At 50.9% G+C, this 20177-nt stretch overlaps 2 protein-coding genes across 2 annotated transcripts in view; one reads left to right on the top strand and one right to left on the bottom strand.

The window, feature by feature from the left end:
- Positions 1–9512, bottom strand: part of MAGT1 (magnesium transporter 1) — a 33240-nt gene extending 23728 nt beyond the window's left edge. The window contains exons 1-3 of the mRNA XM_073600829.1: positions 9354–9512; positions 761–930; positions 205–322 (exon numbers count right to left, since the gene is read on the bottom strand). Of these exons, the coding sequence (XP_073456930.1) occupies positions 205–322; positions 761–930; positions 9354–9446 (381 nt within the window). The 5' untranslated portion in view covers positions 9447–9512. The remainder of the gene's footprint in view (positions 1–204; positions 323–760; positions 931–9353) is intronic.
- Positions 9513–9769: 257 nt separating this feature from the next.
- On the top strand, positions 9770–18697 carry COX7B (cytochrome c oxidase subunit 7B). Its single transcript, XM_073600831.1, has 3 exons — positions 9770–9925; positions 15607–15731; positions 18493–18697. The coding sequence occupies exons 1-3, from the start codon at positions 9889–9891 to the stop codon at positions 18568–18570; spliced, it is 240 nt and encodes a 79-aa protein (XP_073456932.1). The 5' UTR covers positions 9770–9888; the 3' UTR covers positions 18571–18697.
- The last annotated feature ends 1480 nt before the right edge of the window (positions 18698–20177 follow it).

The following is a 20177-nucleotide window of genomic DNA, read 5'->3' as shown; positions in this document are numbered from 1 at the left end:
GGAGAAGTTGATTGGATGGAGGGAAGAGGAGGAGTTGATTGGATGGAGGGAAGAGGAGAAGTTGATTGGATGGAGGGAAGAGGAGAAGTTGATTGGATGGAGGGAAGAAGAGAAGTTGATTGGAGGGAGGGGAGAGAAGAAGGGGATTGGATGGAGGGAAGAGAAGTTGATTGGATGGAGGGAAGAATGGAGGAGGAGATTTACCATTTGGAAAACATCGGATCCTTCATCAAAGTCCACCATGGCGAAGAATATTCGGTTGGTGAAGGCACTGGAGTAGCGCCAGGAATTGGCCAGGATTTGGTATTCTTCATCGGCTTGTCTAATGGATCAGAGAGAGAAATCTGTGAGAGAAATGAAGAGCCGGATCTCTGGAGTCAGACTGTCCCGGGACGCTTCTTCCCCACACATGGTCAGAGAGGAGACGTCTGGTGGCAGTGATCCCTTCTACTGGAACAATGACAGAATATCGGGGTGAAGGGACATGACTGGGGGGGACAGACATGACGATGGGGGGGGGGGGTGAAGGAACAAGATTGGGGGTGGGGGACAGGCACGATGATTGGGGGGGGACAGACACGATGACTGGGGGGGGGTGAAGGAACAAGATTGGGGGGGGGACAGACACGATGATTGGGGGGGACAGACACGATCATGGGGGGGTGAAGGGACATGATGACTGGGGGGGGGGACAGACACGATCATGGGGGGGTGAAGGGACATGACTGGGGGGGGACAGACACCACGAGGGTCTCCTTACTTGCACACTACACACTGTCGGTGGGACTGCAGAGCTGTGAACATGACAATGACGGAATAATTTCTGGGTGGAGCTTTGATGAGCCGTCGGAATTTATCGCCATTCATACGGATGACGGGTCTCTTACTGGCCCAATCCATCAGCTGACCGACCTTCTCCGATAGCAACATCTGAGGGAGACATGGAGGATGTCAGTACAATCACAGAGATCTACAGAGGGGGAAATACCGATCGTCTCCCCTGCAGATGGTGTAAGTTTTGCCCCCTTACATAGAAATGAAGGGTCTATAATTTTTATCATAGGTGTATTTTATATGATAGAGACAGAATATCAACCAAAAATCCAGAAAAATCACACAATACAAATGTTATAAATGGAGTAAAATAAGTATTTGATCCCCTTAGTAGTTGGTGGAGAAACCCTTGTTGGTGATCACAGAGGTCAGACGTTTCTTGTAGGTGGTGATCAGTTTCCACACATCTCAGGAGGGATTTTGTCTTCTTTACAGATCTTCTCTAAATCCTGAAGGTTTCTTGACATCTCGAAGTTTCATCTCCTCCATACATTTTCTATAGGATTAAGGTCTGGAGACTGGATAGGCCACTCCATGACCTTCATGTGCTTCTTCTTGAGCCCCTCCTTTGTTGCCTTGGTGATATGTTTTGGGTCATTGTCATGCTGGAAGACCCATCCATGACCCATCTTCAGTGTTCTGGATGAGGGAAGAAGGTTCTCCTCCAAGATCTTACAATACATGGCCCCGTCCATTGGACCCTCAATGCGGCAAAGTCGGCCTGAACCTTTATCAGAGAAACAGCCCCAAATCATCATGTTTCCACCTCCGTGTGTGACTGTAGGGATCATGTGTGACTGTAGGGATCATGTGTGACTGTAGGGATCATGTGTGACTGTAGGGATGATGATGTGACTGTAGGGATGATGATGTGACTGTAGGGATGATGTGTGACTGTAGGGATGGGGTGTGACTGTAGGGATGGGGTGTGACTGTAGGGATGGGGTGTGACTGTAGGGATGGGGTGTGACTGTAGGGATGGGGTGTGACTGTAGGGATGATGATGTGACTGTAGGGATGATGATGTGACTGTAGGGATGATGATGTGACTGTAGGGATGGTGTGTGACTGTAGGGATGGGGTGTGACTGTAGGGATGGGGTGTGACTGTAGGGATGGGGTGTGACTGTAGGGATGATGTGACTGTAGGGATGATGGTGTGTGACTGTAGGGATGGGGTGTGACTGTAGGGATGGGGTGTGACTGTAGGGATGATGTGTGACTGTAGGGATGATGTGTGACTGTAGGGATGATGTGTGACTGTAGGGATGATGTGTGACTGTAGGGATGATGTGTGACTGTAGGGATGATGTGTGACTGTAGGGATGGGGTGTGACTGTAGGGATGGGGTGTGACTGTAGGGATGGGGTGTGACTGTAGGGATGATGTGACTGTAGGGATGATGTGACTGTAGGGATGGGGTGTGACTGTAGGGATGGGGTGTGACTGTAGGGATGGGGTGTGACTGTAGGGATGATGTGTGACTGTAGGGATGATGTGTGACTGTAGGGATGGTGTGTGACTGTAGGGATGGTGTGTGACTGTAGGGATGGTGTGTGACTGTAGGGATGGTGTGTGACTGTAGGGATGGTGTGTGACTGTAGGGATGATGATGTGACTGTAGGGATGATGATGTGACTGTAGGGATGATGATGTGACTGTAGGGATGATGTGTGACTGTAGGGATGGTGTGTGACTGTAGGGATGGTGTGTGACTGAAGGGATGATGTGTGACTGAAGGGATGGTGTGTGACTGTAGGGATGGTGTGTGACTGAAGGGATGATGTGTGACTGTAGGGATGATGTGACTGTAGGGATGATGTGACTGTAGGGATGATGTGACTGTAGGGATGATGTGTGACTGTAGGGATGATGTGTGACTGTAGGGATGATGTGTGACTGTAGGGATGATGTGTGACTGTAGGGATGGGGTTCTTTTTTCTTCCTCCAAACACGGCGAGTCGAGTTGATGCCAAAGAGCTGAATTTTGGTCTCATCTGACCACAGAACTTTCTCCTTCTCTGAATCATTTAGATGTTGATTGGTAGACTTCAGACGTTCCTCTACATGTGTCTTCCTGAGGAGGGGACCTTGCGGGGGCTGCAGGATTTCAATCCATGGTGGTGTATTGTGTTACCAATGGTTTGTTTGGTGACTGAGGTCCCAACTGCCTTGAGATCCTTCACAAGCTCCTCCCGTGTAGTTCTGGGCGGATCCCTCACTTTTCTCATGACCATCCTCACCCCATGAGGAGAAATCTTCCATGGAGCTCCAGACCGAGGACGATTGATGGTTATTTTGTATTTCTTCCATTTGTGAATAATCGCTCCAACAGTTGTCTCCTTCTCACCAAGCTTCTTGCTGATGGTCTTGTAGCCCATTCCAGCCTTGTGCAGGTCTACAATCTTCTCCCTGACGTCCTCTGACAGATCTTTGGTCTTCCCCATGATGGTGAGGATTGGATGGAAGAAAGAGATTCTGTGGACAGGTGTCTTTTATACACATAACGAGTTGTCGTTAGGAGAACCTTCTTACATTGACAGGACTAATCTGTGTACCACATGAGCACCTCCTGTAGTGTCTGTGTATACTCCATATATACCCCCCATATATACTATATACACTCTCTATATACTCCATATATACCCCCATATATACTATATACACTCTCTATATACTCCATATATACCCCCATATATACTATATACACTCTCTATATACTCCATATATACCCCCATATATACTATATACACTCTCTATATACTCCATATATACCCCCCATATATACTATATACACTCTCTATATACTCCATATATACCCCCCATATATACTATATACACTCTATATACTCCATATATACTATATACACTCTCTATATACTCCATATATACTATATACACTCTCTATATACCCCATATATACTATATACACTCTCTATATACCCCATATATACTATATACACTCGCTATATACTCCATATATACTATATACACTCTCTATATACTCCATATATACCCCCCATATATACTATATACACTCTCTATATACTCCATATATACCCCCATATATACTATATACACTCTCTATATACTCCATATATACCCCCCATATATACTATATACACTCTCTATATACTCCATATATACCCCCCATATATACTATATACACTCCATATATACTATATACACTCTCTATATACTCCATATATACTATATACACTCTCTATATACCCCATATATACTATATACACTCTCTATATACCCCATATATACTATATACACTCGCTATATACTCCATATATACTATATACACTCTCTATATACTCCATATATACCCCCATATATACTATATACACTCTCTATATACCCCCCATATATACTATATACACTCTCTATATACTCCATATATATCCCCATATATACTCTATACACTCTCTATATACTCCATATATACCCCCCATATATACTATATACACTCTCTGTATACTCCATATATACCCCCCATATATACTATATACACTCTCTATATACTCCATATATACCCCCATATATACTATATACACTCTCTACATACTCCATATATACTATATACACTCTCTATATACTCCATATATACTATATACACTCTCTCTATATATACTCCATATATACTGTATACACTCTCTATATACCCCATATATACTATATACACTCTCTATATACTCCATATATACTATATACACTCTCTATATACTCCATATATACCCCCCATATATACTATATACACTCTCTATATACTCCATATATACTATATACACTCTCTATATACTCCATATATACCCCCCATATATACTATATACACTCTCTATATACTCCATATATACTATATACACTCTCTATATACTCCATATATACCCCCCATATATACTATATACACTCTCTATATACCCCATATATACTATATACACTCTCTATATACTCCATATATACCCCCCATATATACTATATACACTCTCTATATACTCCATATATACTATATACACTCTCTATATACTCCATATATACTATATACACTCTCTATATACTCCATATATACTATATACACTCTCTATATACTCCATATATACCCCCCATATATACTATATACACTCTCTATATACTCCATATATACCCCCATATATACTATATACACTCTCTATATACTCCATATATACTATATACACTCTCTATATACTCCATATATACTATATACACTCTCTCTATATATACTCCATATATACTGTATACACTCTCTATATACCCCATATATACTATATACACTCTCTATATACTCCATATATACTATATACACTCTCTATATACTCCATATATACTATATACACTCTCTATATACTCCATATATACCCCCCATATATACTATATACACTCTCTATATACCCCATATATACTATATACACTCTCTATATACTCCATATATACCCCCCATATATACTATATACACTCTCTATATACTCCATATATACTATATACACTCTCTATATACTCCATATATACCCCCCATATATACTATATACACTCTCTATATACTCCATATATACCCCCATATATACTATATACACTCTCTATATACTCCATATATACTATATACACTCTCTATATACTCCATATATACTATATACACTCTCTATATACTCCATATATACTATATACACTCTCTATATACTCCATATATACTATATACACTCTCTATATACTCCATATATACTATATACACTCTCTATATACTCCATATATACTATATACACTCTCTATATACTCCATATATACCCCCCATATATACTATATACACTCTCTATATACTCCATATATACTATATACACTCTCTATATACTCCATATATACTATATACACTCTCTATACCCCCCATATATACTATATACACTCTCTATATACTCCATATATACTATATACACACTCTCTATATACTCCATATATATATACAGTGGCTTGTGAAAGTATTCATCCCCCTTGAACTTTTAAACCTTTTGCCACATTTCAGGCTTCAAACATAAAGATATAAAATTTTTATTTTTTGTGAAGAATCACCAACAAGTGGGACACAATTGTGAAGTGGAACAAATTAAAAAACTGAAAAGTGGTGCGTGCAAAATGATTGGGCCCCTTTACTTTCAGTGCAGCAAACTGACTCCAGAAGTTCAGCGAGGATCTCTGAATGATCCAATGTTGTCCTAAATGACTGATGGTGATAAATAGAATCCACCTGTGTGTAATCAAGTCTCTGTATAAATGCACCTGCTCTGTGATAGTCTCTGACCCCATTCACACAGGGGCAACACGACTTGCAAACGAATGCCCAGGCGACTTGCAAAACGACTTCTGCATAGAAGTCTATGCAAGTCGCCCCAAGTCGCCCCCGAAGTCGTACAGGAACCTTTTTCTAAGTCGGAGCGACTTGTGTCGCTCCCCTTAGAACGGCTCCATAGTACAGAACGGGAGGCGACTTGTCAGGTGACTAGGTCGCCTGACAAGTCATCCCTGTGTGAATGGGGTCTCAGGGTTCAGAGAGCATCATGAAGACCAAGGAACACACCAGGCAGGTCCGTAATACTGTTGTGGAGAAGTTTAAAGCCGGATTTGGATATAAAAAGATTTCCCAAGCTTTAAACATCCCAAGGAGCACTGTGCAAGCCATCATTTTGAAATGGAAGGAGTATCAGACCACTGCAAATCTACCAAGACCTGGCTGTCCCTCTAAACTTTCATCTCAGACAAGGAGAAGACTGATCAGAGATGCAGCCAAGAGGCCCATGATCACTCTGGATGAACTGCAGAGAACTACAGCTGAGGTGGGAGAGTCTGTCCATAGGACAATAATCAGTCGTACACGGCACAAATCTGCCCTTTATGGAAGAGTGGCAAGAAGAAAGCCATTTCTCAAAGATATCCATAAAAAGTCTCCTCTAAAGTTTGCCACAAGCCACCTGGGAGACACACCAAACATGTGGAAGAAGGTGCTCTGGTCCCATGAAACCAAAATCCAACTTTTTGGCCACAATGCAAAACGATATGTTTGGTGTAAAAGCAACACAGCTCATCACACTCAACACACCATCCCCACTGTGAAACATGGTGGTGGCAGCATCATGGTTTGGGCCTGCTTTTCTTCAGCAGGGACAGGGAAGATGGTTAAAATTGAGGGGAAGATGGATGCAGCCAAATACAGGACCATTCTGGATGAAAACCTGTTGGAGTCTGCAAAAGACCTGAAACTGGGACGGAGATTTATCTTCCAACAAGACAATGATCCCAAACATACAGCAAAATCTACAAAGGAATGGTTCACAAATAAACGTATCCAGGTGTTAGAATGGCCAAGTCAAAGTCCAGACCTGAATCCAATCGAGAATCTGTGGAAAGAGCTGAAAACTGCTGTTCACAAACGCTCTCCATCCAACCTCACTGAGCTCCAGCTGTATTACAAGGAAGAATGGGCAAGAATTTCAGTCTCTCGATGTGCAAAACTGATAGAGACATACCCCAAGAGACTTCCAGCTGTAATCGCAGCAAAAGGCGGCTCTACAAAGTATTAACACAAGGGGGCCCAATCATTTTCCACCCCACACTTTTCATTTTTTAGTTAAAAAAGTTTAAAATATCCAAAAGATTTCGTTCCACTTCACAATTGTGTCCCACTTGTTGGTGATTCTTCACAAAAAATAAACATTTTATATCTTTATGTTTGAAGCCTGAAATGTGGCAAAAGGTTGAAAAGTTCAAGGGGGATGAATACTTTCACAAGCCACTGTGTACCACATGAGCCCCTACTGTAGCCAGTCTGTGGGGATCAAATACTTATTTTACTCACATCTATAGGAAGTGGGGGAGGGTCATCCACTTCCTGTACAATGCAGGGAACTGTCAGCACCGGGGCCCCGCCCACAGCCCCGACACCCCGCCCACAGCCCCGACACCGGGGCCCCGCCCACAGCCCCGACACCCCGCCCACAGCCCCGAAACCGGGGCCCCGCCCACAGCCCCAACACCGGGGCCCAGCCCACAGCCCCGACACCGGGGCCCCGCCCACAGCCCCGACACCGGGACCCCGCCCACAGCCCCGAAACCGGGGCCCCGACACCGGGGCCCAGCCCACAGCCCCGACACCGGGGCCCCGCCCACAGCCCCAACACCGGGACCCCGCCCACAGCCCCGACACCGGGACCCCGCCCACAGCCCCGAAACCGGGGCCCCGCCCACAGCCCCAACACCGGGGCCCCGACACCGGGGCCCCGCCCACAGCCCCGACACCGGGACCCCGCCCACAGCCCCGACACCGGGGCCCAGCCCACAGCCCCGACACCGGGACCCCGCCCACAACCCCGGACACCAGGACCCCGCCCACAGCCCCGAAACCCCCACACTGGGGCCCCAGAGGGAGGAGAATCACCTTCCTTTCAGTGGACGGGGGTTGGGTTGCCTCCCCCACTTTTAGATCATGTGATCACATTCAACATTTTTATGTGTATTCACCTGTGTGATGTCACCAGGGACCCGCCCCCAATAGACACTACTCAATATAAGCTCCACCCCTTATAGACACTCCTCCCACTATAAGCCCCACCCCCTGTGAGACACTCCTCTCACTATAAGCCCCACCCCCTGAGAGACACTCCTCCCACTATAAGCCCCACCCCCTGAGAGACACTCCTCCCACTATAAGCCCCACCCCCTGAGAGACACTCCTCCCATAATAAGCCCCACCCCCTGAGAGACACTCCTCCCATAATAAGCCCCACCCCCTGAGAGACACTCCTCCCATAATAAGCCCCACCCCCTGAGAGACACTCCTCCCATAATAAGCCCCACCCCCTGAGAGACACTCCTCCCATAAGCCCCACCCCCTGAAACACTCCTCCCACTATAAGCCCCACCCCCTGAAACACTCCTCCCACTATAAGCCCCACCCCCTGAGACACTCCTCCCACTATAAGCCCCACCCCCTGAGACACTCCTCCCATAATAAGCCCCACCCCCTGAGAGACACTCCTCCCACTATAAGCCCCACCCCTGAGAGACACTCCTCCCACTATAAGCCCCACCCCCTGAGAGACACTCCTCCCACTATAAGCCCCACCCCCTGAAACACTCCTCCCACTATAAGCCCCACCCCCTGAGACACTCCTCCCACTATAAGCCCCACCCCCTGAGACACTCCTCCCATAATAAGCCCCACCCCCTGAGAGACACTCCTCCCACTATAAGCCCCACCCCTGAGAGACACTCCTCCCACTATAAGCCCCACCCCCTGAGAGACACTCCTCCCACTATAAGCCCCACCCCCTGAGAGACACTCCTCCCACTATAAGCCCCACCCCCACTGTAAGTCTTGCCTTCTGACACGCCCCATTATAAGCCCCGCCCACTGTAAGCCATGATAGGCTCCGGTGTAGAGTCAGTTGAACGCCCCGCCCCCCCGGTCTCTCTCTATGGATATTATACCCCGCCCCCCTCTCCTCCGGTCACCTCCTTCTTCTTCTGTCCCTCGGACACCGCCCCGCACAGGATGAGAACCATCCCGGCCACCAGCAACACTCTGCCCGCCGCCACCATCTCCATCACTTCCTCCTCACCGCTACCGGCGTCCTACGTCATCACGTCACCACACCGAGGTGCAGCTCTCTGATTGGAGGACGCCGGGAGAGATCGGCCAATCAGCGCTCAGGCCGTTGTTCCAGTCCCATTGGTCGGAGGACAGGTGGGCGGAGCCTCACTGACAGTTTCATTCATTCCTCCCCGCCCACACCGCACACTGAGGGGGCGGGGTCTGCGTGCGGGCGGCCAATCCACTTCAGGGTCATGTGACAGGAGGATTCCCCGCCCCCTTCACACCTCCTCTGCTCTCTACGACCAATCAGCGGCGGGTGACAGGACTACAACTCTCGGCGTGCAGTGCGTGTCCTCTGTGCGAGGGGGCGTGTCCGGAGAGCGGATATCCGGCGCCGCCATTTTGTTTTTCTCCATTCGTGTCAAGGGTAAGAAGAGGAAGAAGAGGAGGAAGATGTTCTCCGTGCTGAGGTCCGCGCTACAAGTCTCCGGTGAGTGGAGGAGGGGAGAGAGAGAGAGATATATATATATATATATATATAATGGAGGAGAGATAATGACTTCCCCCTCCTGTGTATGTCTCTGGTGAGTGGAGGAGGGGAGAGATATATATATATATATATATATACATGGTGTATGGGGGGATGGGAGATCTATATATATATATATATACATGGTGTATGGGGGGGGGATGGGATATATATATATATATATATATATATATATAATGGAGGAGAGATAATGATTCCCCCTCCTGTGTATGTCTCTGGTGAGTGGAGGAGGGGAGAGAGATATATATATATATATATACATGGTGTATGGGGGGGGATGGGATATATATATACATGGTGTATGGGGGGATGGGATATATATATACATGGTGTATGGGGGGATGGGATATATATATACATGGTGTATGGGGGGATGGGATATATATATACATGGTGTATGGGGGGATGGGAGATCTATATATACATGGTGTATGGGGGGATGCGAGATCTATATATACATGGTGTATGGGGGGATGGGAGATCTATATATACATGGTGTATGGGGGGATGGGATATATGTATACATGGTGTATGGGGGGATGGGAGATCTATATATACATGGTGTATGGGGGGATGGGAGATCTATATATACATGGTGTATGGGGGGGGATGGGAGATCTATATATACATGGTGTATGGGGGGATGGGAGATCTATATATACATGGTGTATGGGGGGGGATGGGAGATCTATATATACATGGTGTATGGGGGGATGGGATATATATATACATGGTGTATGGGGGGATGGGAGATCTATATATACATGGTGTATGGGGGGATGGGATATATATATACATGGTGTATGGGGGGATGGGAGATCTATATATACATGGTGTATGGGGGGATGGGATATATATATACATGGTGTATGGGGGGATGGGAGATCTATATATACATGGTGTATGGGGGGGGATGGGAGATCTATATATACATGGTGTATGGGGGGATGGGATATCTATATATATATACTGTGTGTAGTAATACCTCTGGGTGCAGTTTCTGGTTTATAGCGGGCCGTCACCTTCATTATCACCACTTGTATTTATATTTTCTCCGCACACTTCACAATCTTTTCTGAGGTTTTAATAAAGAGTAACTGAAGGAAGTAGCAGGAAAGAGGTAGAAGGAAAGCTGCAGGGAAGCTCAAATACCTTTCCTTAGTATTCTTTAGAACATTCTCTGGAACACTTGTAGTTGAATGCGATCCCCTTGTGGGATTCAATCTTTGCTCCCCTGGATAGGCCTCTCTCACTTGTCTAGCAGTCAGTACGGAGCACCAACAAAAGTCTCTGCCACAGACTTGTTTGGAATAAAACCCGTCCGATCCTCTGCCACAGGATGTATTGGTTTGTGATGAATGTCAGACACAGTACTTGGACCTTTAAGCCGACCCGGCAGTACTATGCAGTAAGATTACTTCAGGATACGTCCTCCAACCGAGTCACCAGGCCCCTCTCCAGACCAGCACTCTGCGTGATCCTTCCATGACGGCTCCTCCCCTGGGATCTCCTCGGTTGTCCAGCTTCTTCACTCAGGATGGACAGCTCAGGACCATTCCTTGGCTGCTGTGGTAGACCCCAGACAGGCTTCTGGGCTCACCCACACGCCGCAGGGATGTGGGCCTCCAGAACGGAGGTGGTACTCCTAACACATACCTGTCAGGAGGGCCAACAGGTGGAATGAAAAGAACATAAAACATGGCGTCTGTCCCATAAATACCCTCTCCCAGAATGCAACTAGGAGGACCACCAACACCGAGTTATCTCCGGGACAGAGGAGCACTCATATACTTTCCAACACCCGCCGATGGTGACAACGACACCTACAGGCACAGTGTGGAACCACACGCAACTCAGCCAAGCTGGAACAGAGGTGATTTACCTATCAGTTGTAGATTGAAAATCTACCTGCACTATATATATAATTATGGAGGAGGAGGAGGGGTGTGTGTATATATATATATATATATATATATATATATATATATATATATATATATATATATATATATATATATATATATAATGGAGGAGAGACAATCAATTCACCCCCTGTATATGTCTCCAGTGAATGGAGAAGGGGAGAGAGACACACCTTCCCCCTCCTGTGTATATCTCTGAGGAGGAGAGATATATATATATTAATTATATAGGGGGGATGGGAGATCTATTCATAGGGGGAGGGGTCCTGTACATTGTATGAAGTGATCCTCCCCTCCCCCCTCTCATATAACATTCGGATGAATCTCTTTGGGGTCTGAATGTGAAGAATCCGAAGTCTTCATTATAAAGGATCATCAGGAAGTTATTATATAAAGTATTTGGGGTCTCAGAAGCTCCTCCCCCTTGTTGAGATCATGTGTTCTGGTAATGTTCAGAGGGGGGGGACACTCTCTCCCCTCCCCCCCTCTTTTCCTGTGTACTCCCAGGTTTTGTACTCAGATCAGGGTCTGGTGTGGAATTTGGGAGCCCCACACCTTTCCTTATTTTAATTTGGGTGTGGGGTTCCCCTTAATATCCATACAAGACCCAAAGGGCCTGGTAATGGACTGGGGGGTACCCATGCCGTTTGTCTCACTGATTTTCATCCATATTGCCAGGACCCGACATTTCATTAAACCCGCAAGCAGTTTTAAATGAGATTTTTTCCTTTAAAAATGACATTTGGTGCAGGGACTGTTCTAAACATGGGAAACACGCGTCACTTTACAGGCATACTATAGACACCCCTCAGGTACGATATTTAAAGGAATATTTCACTTTTTTTTTTTTTTTTATTTTACTGTAAGCAAAAACGGCCATTTTTAACTTTTTTTTTGCATTGATCCATGTGCCCTGGGGCAGGACCCGGGTCCCCAAACACTCCCCTGGGGTAGGACCCGGGTCCCCAAACACTCCCCTGGGGCAGGACCCGGGTCCCCAAACACTCCCCTGGGGTAGGACCCGGGTCCCCAAACACTCCCCTGGGGTAGGACCCGGGTCCCCAAACACTCCCCTGGGGTAGGACCCGGGTCCCCAAACACTCCCCTGGGGCAGGACCCGGGTCCCCAAACACCCCCCTGGGGCAGGACCCGGGTCCCCAAACACCCCCCTGGGGCAGGACCCGGGTCCCCAAACACCCCCCTGGGGCAGGACCCGGGTCCCCAAACACCCCCCTGGGGCAGGACCCGGGTCCCCAAACACCCCCCTGGGGCAGGACCCGGGTCCCCAAACACCCCCCTGGGGCAGGACCCGGGTCCCCAAACACCCCCCTGGGGCAGGACCCGGGTCCCCAAACACCCCCCTGGGGCAGGACCCGGGTCCCCAAACACCCCCCTGGGGCAGGACCCGGGTCCCCAAACACCCCCCTGGGGCAGGACCCGGGTCCCCAAACACCCCCCTGGGGCAGGACCCGGGTCCCCAAACACCCCCCTGGGGCAGGACCCGGGTCCCCAAACACCCCCCTGGGGCAGGACCCGGGTCCCCAAACACCCCCCTGGGGCAGGACCCGGGTCCCCAAACACTCCCCTGGGGCAGGACCCGGGTCCCCAAACACTCCCCTGGGGCAGGACCCGGGTCCCCAAACACTCCCCTGGGGCAGGACCCGGGTCCCCAAACACTCCCCTGGGGCAGGACCCGGGTCCCCAAACACTCCCCTGGGGCAGGACCCGGGTCCCCAAACACTCCCCTGGGGCAGGACCCGGGTCCCCAAACACTCCCCTGGAGCAGGACCCGGGTCCCCAAACACTTTGTATGACAATAATTTGCATATAAGCCTTTAAAATGAGCACTTTTGATTTCGGATGTTCGAGTCCCATAGACTTCAATCGGGTTCTGCGGCTTTCAAATTTGCTGTGAACTCCACATATTGTTCATTCTTCAGTGAACAGACGATCTTCAGGTCAGACATCGGCCTCATCCATCGTTCCATTCTGGACCCCACTCAGGTTCTGTCCCCATTGAGGAGATTTCCCATCACTTCCTGTCCCCCACAGCCATACAGGAAGTGAAGGGAAATCCCAGAACTCTCCCCTCTATTCCTATTGTGGGGATCTCTTTCCATGATGATGATCTCCCCTCCCCCGGCTCCTCCCCTCTGATGGGACACAACAAGGTGATTGGACGCCCCATGATAGAAATGACAGGTGCTCCTTTATATGGAAGGACATCATCTTCTTCTTTAGAATCTCTAATATTTACCAACAAAAAGAAAGTTTCCTATTCATAATAAGATGGCGATATGAGGAGCGATCGTACAGGGGGAGGGATCGTACAGGGGGAGGGATCGTACATAGAGATCGTACAGGGGGAGGGATCGTACAGGGGGAGGGATCGTACAGGGGGAGGGATCGTACATAGAGATCGTACATAGAGATCGTACATAGAGATCGTACATAGAGATCGTACATAGAGATCGTACAGGGGGAGGGATCGTACATAGAGATCGTACATAGAGATCGTACATAGAGATCGTACAGGGGGAGGGATCGTACATAGAGATCGTACAGGGGGAGGGATCGTACATAGAGATCGTACAGGGGGAGGGATCGTACATAGAGATCGTACAGGGGGAGGGATCGTACATAGAGATCGTACATAGAGATCGTACATAGAGATCGTACATAGAGATCGTACATAGAGATCGTACATAGAGATCGTACAGGGGGAGGGATCGTACATAGAGATCGTACATAGAGATCGTACATAGAGATCGTACATAGAGATCGTACATAGAGATCGTACATAGAGATCGTACAGGGGGAGGGATCGTACATAGAGATCGTACAGGGGGAGGGATCGTACATAGAGATCGTACAGGGGGAGGGATCGTACATAGGGATCGTACAGGGGGAGGGATCGTACATATACAGAACTGAGCTCCACTTCATGCTGAATTATCTCCACTAATAATATTACTTAGAAAACATTTACTGATTTGTTTTTTTTTTTGTTTTTTACTACAAAAACTTTTTATTAAAATAAATGCGATTAAAAAAAACTTTTTTTTTTTTTTATTCACCCCAATGATGGTAAACTGGAGAAATAGGTTACATTTAGTTCTAGTTTAATGATGTCACCGCTCCGCCCCCCTCCAACCGACCCATCCCCCTCTCCTCATACTGAGGGGTATTGAAGGTCTATATAGAATGTGTACAAACTTCATAGGAGGTCGGGGGCGGAGTCTGTGGAAGGTCGGGGGCGGAGTCTTTGGAAGGTCGGGTAGAAGCTCTGTGATGTGAGGATGTTCTGTAGGTCAAGGGGTGGAGTCTGGAAGGTCAGGCTCTGGGTTATAGCTCTGTGGAGGTCAGTGTGTCCTATAGAGGATTTATGGAGGTGGGCGGGTCTGTAGAGGGGGGGTGGGTCTGTAGAGGGTGGTGGGCGGGTCTATAGAGGATCGGTGGTTACACTAGAACTGATCACACAACTTTTGTCTTTATATTTTTGGATGGAGGGGGAGGGATGAGACCCCCTGTCGGGTTTTATCTTCTCGGCTGTCTCCACACACTTCTTCTGGCAGCGTTGATCACTTTATACAATTATTTATGTGACTACAGATAAGCTCCGCCCATTCTACACACAGGGATGGCACCAGAGTAATCCCTATAGTCCCCTCCCCCCTCATCTATAATTTGTGGTTGCAGGTCGCGGTGTGCAGAAAACGATCAGCAGACGATCTCATCACAAAGCTGAACCCGACTTCCATGACAAGTATGGGAACGTCATTTTGGCCTCCGGGACCGCCTTCTGTGTCGGCATCTGGGCTTATGTGAGTATCCCACCCCCTATCCTCATCATATGGTGGGAGGGGTAATGTTTATTATGAGGAGGTCGGCGGCGGTGGAGGGGCTGAGGAAGTCGGGTGGCGGTGGAGGGGCTGAGGAGGTTGGTGGGTGATGGTGGGGCTGAGGTGGGTGGCGGTGGGGCTGAGGAGGTCGGTGGGCGGAGGAGGAGGAGGTTGGTAGGTGGTGGGCGGAGGAGGTTGGTAGGTGGTGGAGGGGCTGAGGAGGTCGGTGGCTGACGGTGGTGGAGGGGCTGAGGAGGTGGGTGGCGGCGGGGCTGAGGAGGTCGGTGGGCGGCGGCGGGGGAGGGGTTGAGGAGGTTGGTGGGTGGCGGGGCTGAGGAGGTCGGTCTGTAGATGACGGAGGAAGTCGGTGGGCGGCGGAGGAGGAGGTTGGTAGGTGGTGGAGGGGCTGAGGAGGTTGGTGGGTGGGCGGTGGTGGGGCTGAGGAGGTTGGTTGGTGGGTGGGCGGCGGTGGGGCGGAGGAGGTTGGTGGGCGGCGGTGGGACTGAGGAAGTTGGCGGCGGTGGGGCTGAGGAGGTTGGTGGGCGGGCGGTGGTGGGGCTGAGGAGGTTGGTTGGTGGGTGGGCGGCGGTGGGGCTGAGGAGGTTGGTGGGCGGGCGGCGGTGGGGCGGAGGAGGTTGGTTGGTGGGTGGGCGGCGGTGGGGCGGAGGAGGTTGGTGGGCGGCGGTGGGACTGAGGAGGTTGGTGGGCGGCGGTGGGACTGAGGAGGTTGGTGGGCGGCGGTGGGACTGAGGAAGTTGGTGGGCGGCGGTGGGACTGAGGAAGTTGGTGGGCGGCGGTGGGACTGAGGAAGTTGGTGGGCGGCGGCGGAGGGGGGGTTGAGGAGGTTGGTGGGTGGCGGCGGGGCTGAGGAGGTCGGTCTGTAGGTGACGGAGGAAGTCGGCAGACAGCGGTGGGGCTGAGGTGGGCGGCGGAGGAGGTTGGTAGGTGGTGGAGGGGCTGAGGTCGGTGGCTGACGGTGGTGGAGGAGCTGAGGAGGTTGGTGGGTGGGCGGCGGTGGAGGGGCTGAGGAGGTTGGTGGGCGGCGGGGCTGAGGAGGTTGGTGGGCGGCGGGGCTGAGGAGGTTGGTGGGCGGCGGAGGGGTTGAGGAGGTTGGTGGGCGGCGGAGGGGTTGAGGAGGTTGGTGGGCGGCGGAGGGGTTGAGGAGGTTGGTGGGCGGCGGCGGGGCTGAGGAGGTTGGTGGGCGGCGGCGGGGCTGAGGAGGTTGGTGGGCGGCGGCGGGGCTGAGGAGGTTGGTGGGCGGCGGCGGGGCTGAGGAGGTTGGTGGGCGGCGGCGGGGCTGAGGAGGTTGGTGGGCGGCGGCGGGGCTGAGGAGGTTGGTGGGCGGCGGGGCTGAGGAGGTTGGTGGGCGGCGGGGCTGAGGAGCTGAGGAGGTCGGTGGGCGGCGGAGGGGTTGAGGAGGTTGGTGGGTGGCGGCGGGGCTGAGGAGGTTGGTGGGCGGCGGGGCTGAGGAGGTCGGTCTGTAGGTGACGGAGGAAGTCGGTAGACAGCGGTGGGGCTGAGGAGGTCGGTGGGCGGCGGAGGAGGTTGGTAGGTGGTGGAGGGGCTGAGGTCGGTGGCTGACGGTGGTGGAGGAGCTGAGGAGGTTGGTGGGTGGGCGGCGGCGGTGGGGCTGAGGAGGTGGGTGGGCGGCGGTGGGGCTGAGGAGGTTGGTGGGTGGGCGGCGGTGGGGCTGAGGAGGTTGGTGGGTGGGCGGCGGTGGGGCTGAGGAGGTTGGTGGGTGGCGGCGGGGCTGAGGAGGTTGGTCTGTAGGTGACGGAGGAGGTCGGTAGACAGCGGTGGGGCTGAGGCGGGCGGCGGTGGGGCTGAGGAGGTTGGTTGGGCGGCGGGGCTGAGGAGGTTGGTGGGCGGCGGAGGGGTTGAGGAGGTTGGTGGGTGGCGGCGGGGCTGAGGAGGTCGGTCTGTAGGTGACGGAGGAAGTCGGTAGACAGCGGTGGGGCTGAGGAGGTCGGTGGGAGGCGGAGGAGGAGGTTGGTAGGTGGTGGGCGGAGGAGGTTGGTAGGTGGTGGAGGGGCTGAGGAGGTCAGTGGCTGACGGTGGTGGAGGGGCTGAGGAGGTGGGTGGGTGGCGGCGGCGGCGGGGCTGAGGAGGTCGGTCTGTGGGTGACGGAGGAAGTCGGTGGGCGGTGGAGGGGGCAGGGCTGAGGAGGTCGGTGGGTGGCGGAGGAGGCGGGTCTGAGGTTGGTGGGTGGTGGAGGAGGCGGGGCTGAGGAGGTCGGTCTGTAGGTGACGGAGGAAGTCGGTAGACAGCGGTGGGGCTGAGGAGGTCGGTGGGCGGCGGAGGAGGAGGTTGGTAGGTGGTGGAGGGGCTGAGGAGGTCGGTGGCTGACGGTGGTGGAGGGGCTGAGGAGGTGGGTGGGTGGCGGCGGCGGGGCTGAGGAGGTCGGTCTGTGGGTGACGGAGGAAGTCGGTGGGCGGTGGAGGGGGCAGGGCTGAGGTCGGTGGGTGGCGGAGGAGGTGGGTGGCGGAGGAGGCGGGGCTGAGGTCGGTGGGTGGCGGAGGAGGCGGGGCTGAGGTCGGTGGGTGGCGGAGGAGGCGGGGCTGAGGTCGGTGGGTGGCGGAGGAGGCGGGGCTGAGGTCGGTGGGTGGCGGAGGAGGCGGGTCTGAGGAGGTCGGTGGGTGGCGGAGGAGGCGGGGCTGAGGAGGTCGGTGGGTGGTGGAGGAGGCGGGGCTGAGGAAGTTGTTGAGGAGATCTGGAGGCTGATGGGCTCTTTGTTTGGTTTCAGGTGATCACCTCCACAGGGATTTGCTGGAACGTGTCTCCGGTCGGTAGAGTGACACCGAAGGAATGGCGGGAGAAGTAGAGGGACCCGGACTGACCACTCCGTGCTTTACATAAGCTGTACATAGACCAGCCCGCTATGACCTCTGTGTTCTCCCCTCACAGGGAGGGGCCAAAGTAATAAATCTGAAATAAATGTATAAATCTCTTCTGGAAGTTTCTTCTTTATATGTATTGGAAATATAATGATTGTCTCTGTGTAATGATGGAGGGTGCGCTCCCCATCCCCCAATGATCATTGATGTATAACACCGGAGGGCTCTCCCCCTGTTGGCGGGAAATGGTTTGTCTCAAAGATACTTTGTCTGGACAGTTTGGTCTGTTGAAGGAAGTATAGAAGTAAACTTACTGGCAGGATCACCTGGTGGGGGGGGGGGGATATAAATCTGAGGGTTGAATTTTTCGGGGTGTTTCGATCCTCTCATCTGTCGGGACGGGTTCAGTTCCCGGAGATCTGAGGAGTGAATCTCTGGAGCTTCAGGGGTGATGATTGGTTGTTTCTGTCTGTAGAAGTGGGTGGAGTCTAATTAAAGGGGATGTAATCCCCCCCCCCCCCATATATCCAGTCAAGTGAACGGCCTCGAGAAGAAACAAATCTACATAAGTTGTACTGATGTATCGGCTGTCTTCAGCTTTATGTATCCTTTAGAAAGTGCACATTGTGTTAGGAGATTTTCTCTTCCTGTTCAGTGGGGGGGTTCTTGTCATACACTGTGAGAGAGCTGATTGGAGGAAAGGCATAGCCCCCCTCCCCCACAGACATAGACAGAGACCTGCAGAGCTGTTCTGGGAATAGACAAGCTCTCTGCTAATCTATTTATAGCCGTCTGATTTTATCTTTGTTGTCGGAAGTTATAATGCTGATAAGAGAAGAACGGAGGGAGTGGGAGGAGTCGGGATTTCATGAATCGGATTTACATTCACTTTAAACCTAAAATAACACAGATGGGTGGCCTGTCAGTGTTTGTGCATGCACAGCTCAGCGCACATTCATGGCATGACTTTGAGGTGTAGCAATGTGACCTGCGTGCGCATTCATGGGTGTGATGTCATCCCGCCTGACCAATCCGGTGACTGAAGAGTCAGAAAGAAGATGGAAGTTCCTGTGATTGGCTGGAGCGCTCGCCGGGTGCGTCCGCCATGATGTGTGGATTGAATTCTCTGCTACATTTTAAGGATAAGCTCGAGGGGGAGGGGGAGGGTCATTCTTCCAAACACTTTCCTCGCCTGTCCTTTGAGGGGCGCCATCACTCAGATCGGAGACCGGAGTGCGCCTGCCCAAGGAAAGTCCCATCCCCCACCTAAGACCAATCCCATGGAGAAAACCAACAAAATACAGCCAATCAGAATGAAGAATGAAGGTGTGGGGAGCCCACAACACTCTACATGTATTCTGCCCAATGTCCAGGAGAGGGAGCTCCAGCTATACACAATAGAGCAGTAAGGCGGGGGTGGGGGTGGGGAGTAGCACGATTCCTCCTGGATGTCTTTGCAGAGAGAAGTCCCCCTCCCCCCTATATCTTCTCTCAATCTATCTTAACCCCTTCCTTACTGTACATCCAGTTCAGGAGTTTGTAGTCCAGAAAGGGATTTAGGACCCCCCTCCCCCATGTTTGGGATCCTGTTATA

The sequence above is a fragment of the Aquarana catesbeiana genome, linkage group LG09 (assembly GCF_042186555.1).
Source record: "Aquarana catesbeiana isolate 2022-GZ linkage group LG09, ASM4218655v1, whole genome shotgun sequence".
NCBI lineage: Eukaryota > Metazoa > Chordata > Amphibia > Anura > Ranidae > Aquarana > Aquarana catesbeiana.
The sequence above is the reverse complement of the archived record's forward strand: the minus strand, read 5'-3'. Positions and strand labels throughout refer to the sequence as shown.

Bases quoted from the DNA above. Each gene is read 5' to 3' on its own strand.
- COX7B (XM_073600831.1), top strand. From the start codon at position 9,889: ATGTTCTCCGTGCTGAGGTCCGCGCTACAAGTCTCCG. The intron at 9,926-15,606 runs GTGAGTGGAGGA...TTGTGGTTGCAG, and splicing joins GTCCGCGCTACAAGTCTCCG to GTCGCGGTGTGCAGAAAACG. The intron at 15,732-18,492 runs GTGAGTATCCCA...GTTTGGTTTCAG, and splicing joins GTGTCGGCATCTGGGCTTAT to GTGATCACCTCCACAGGGAT.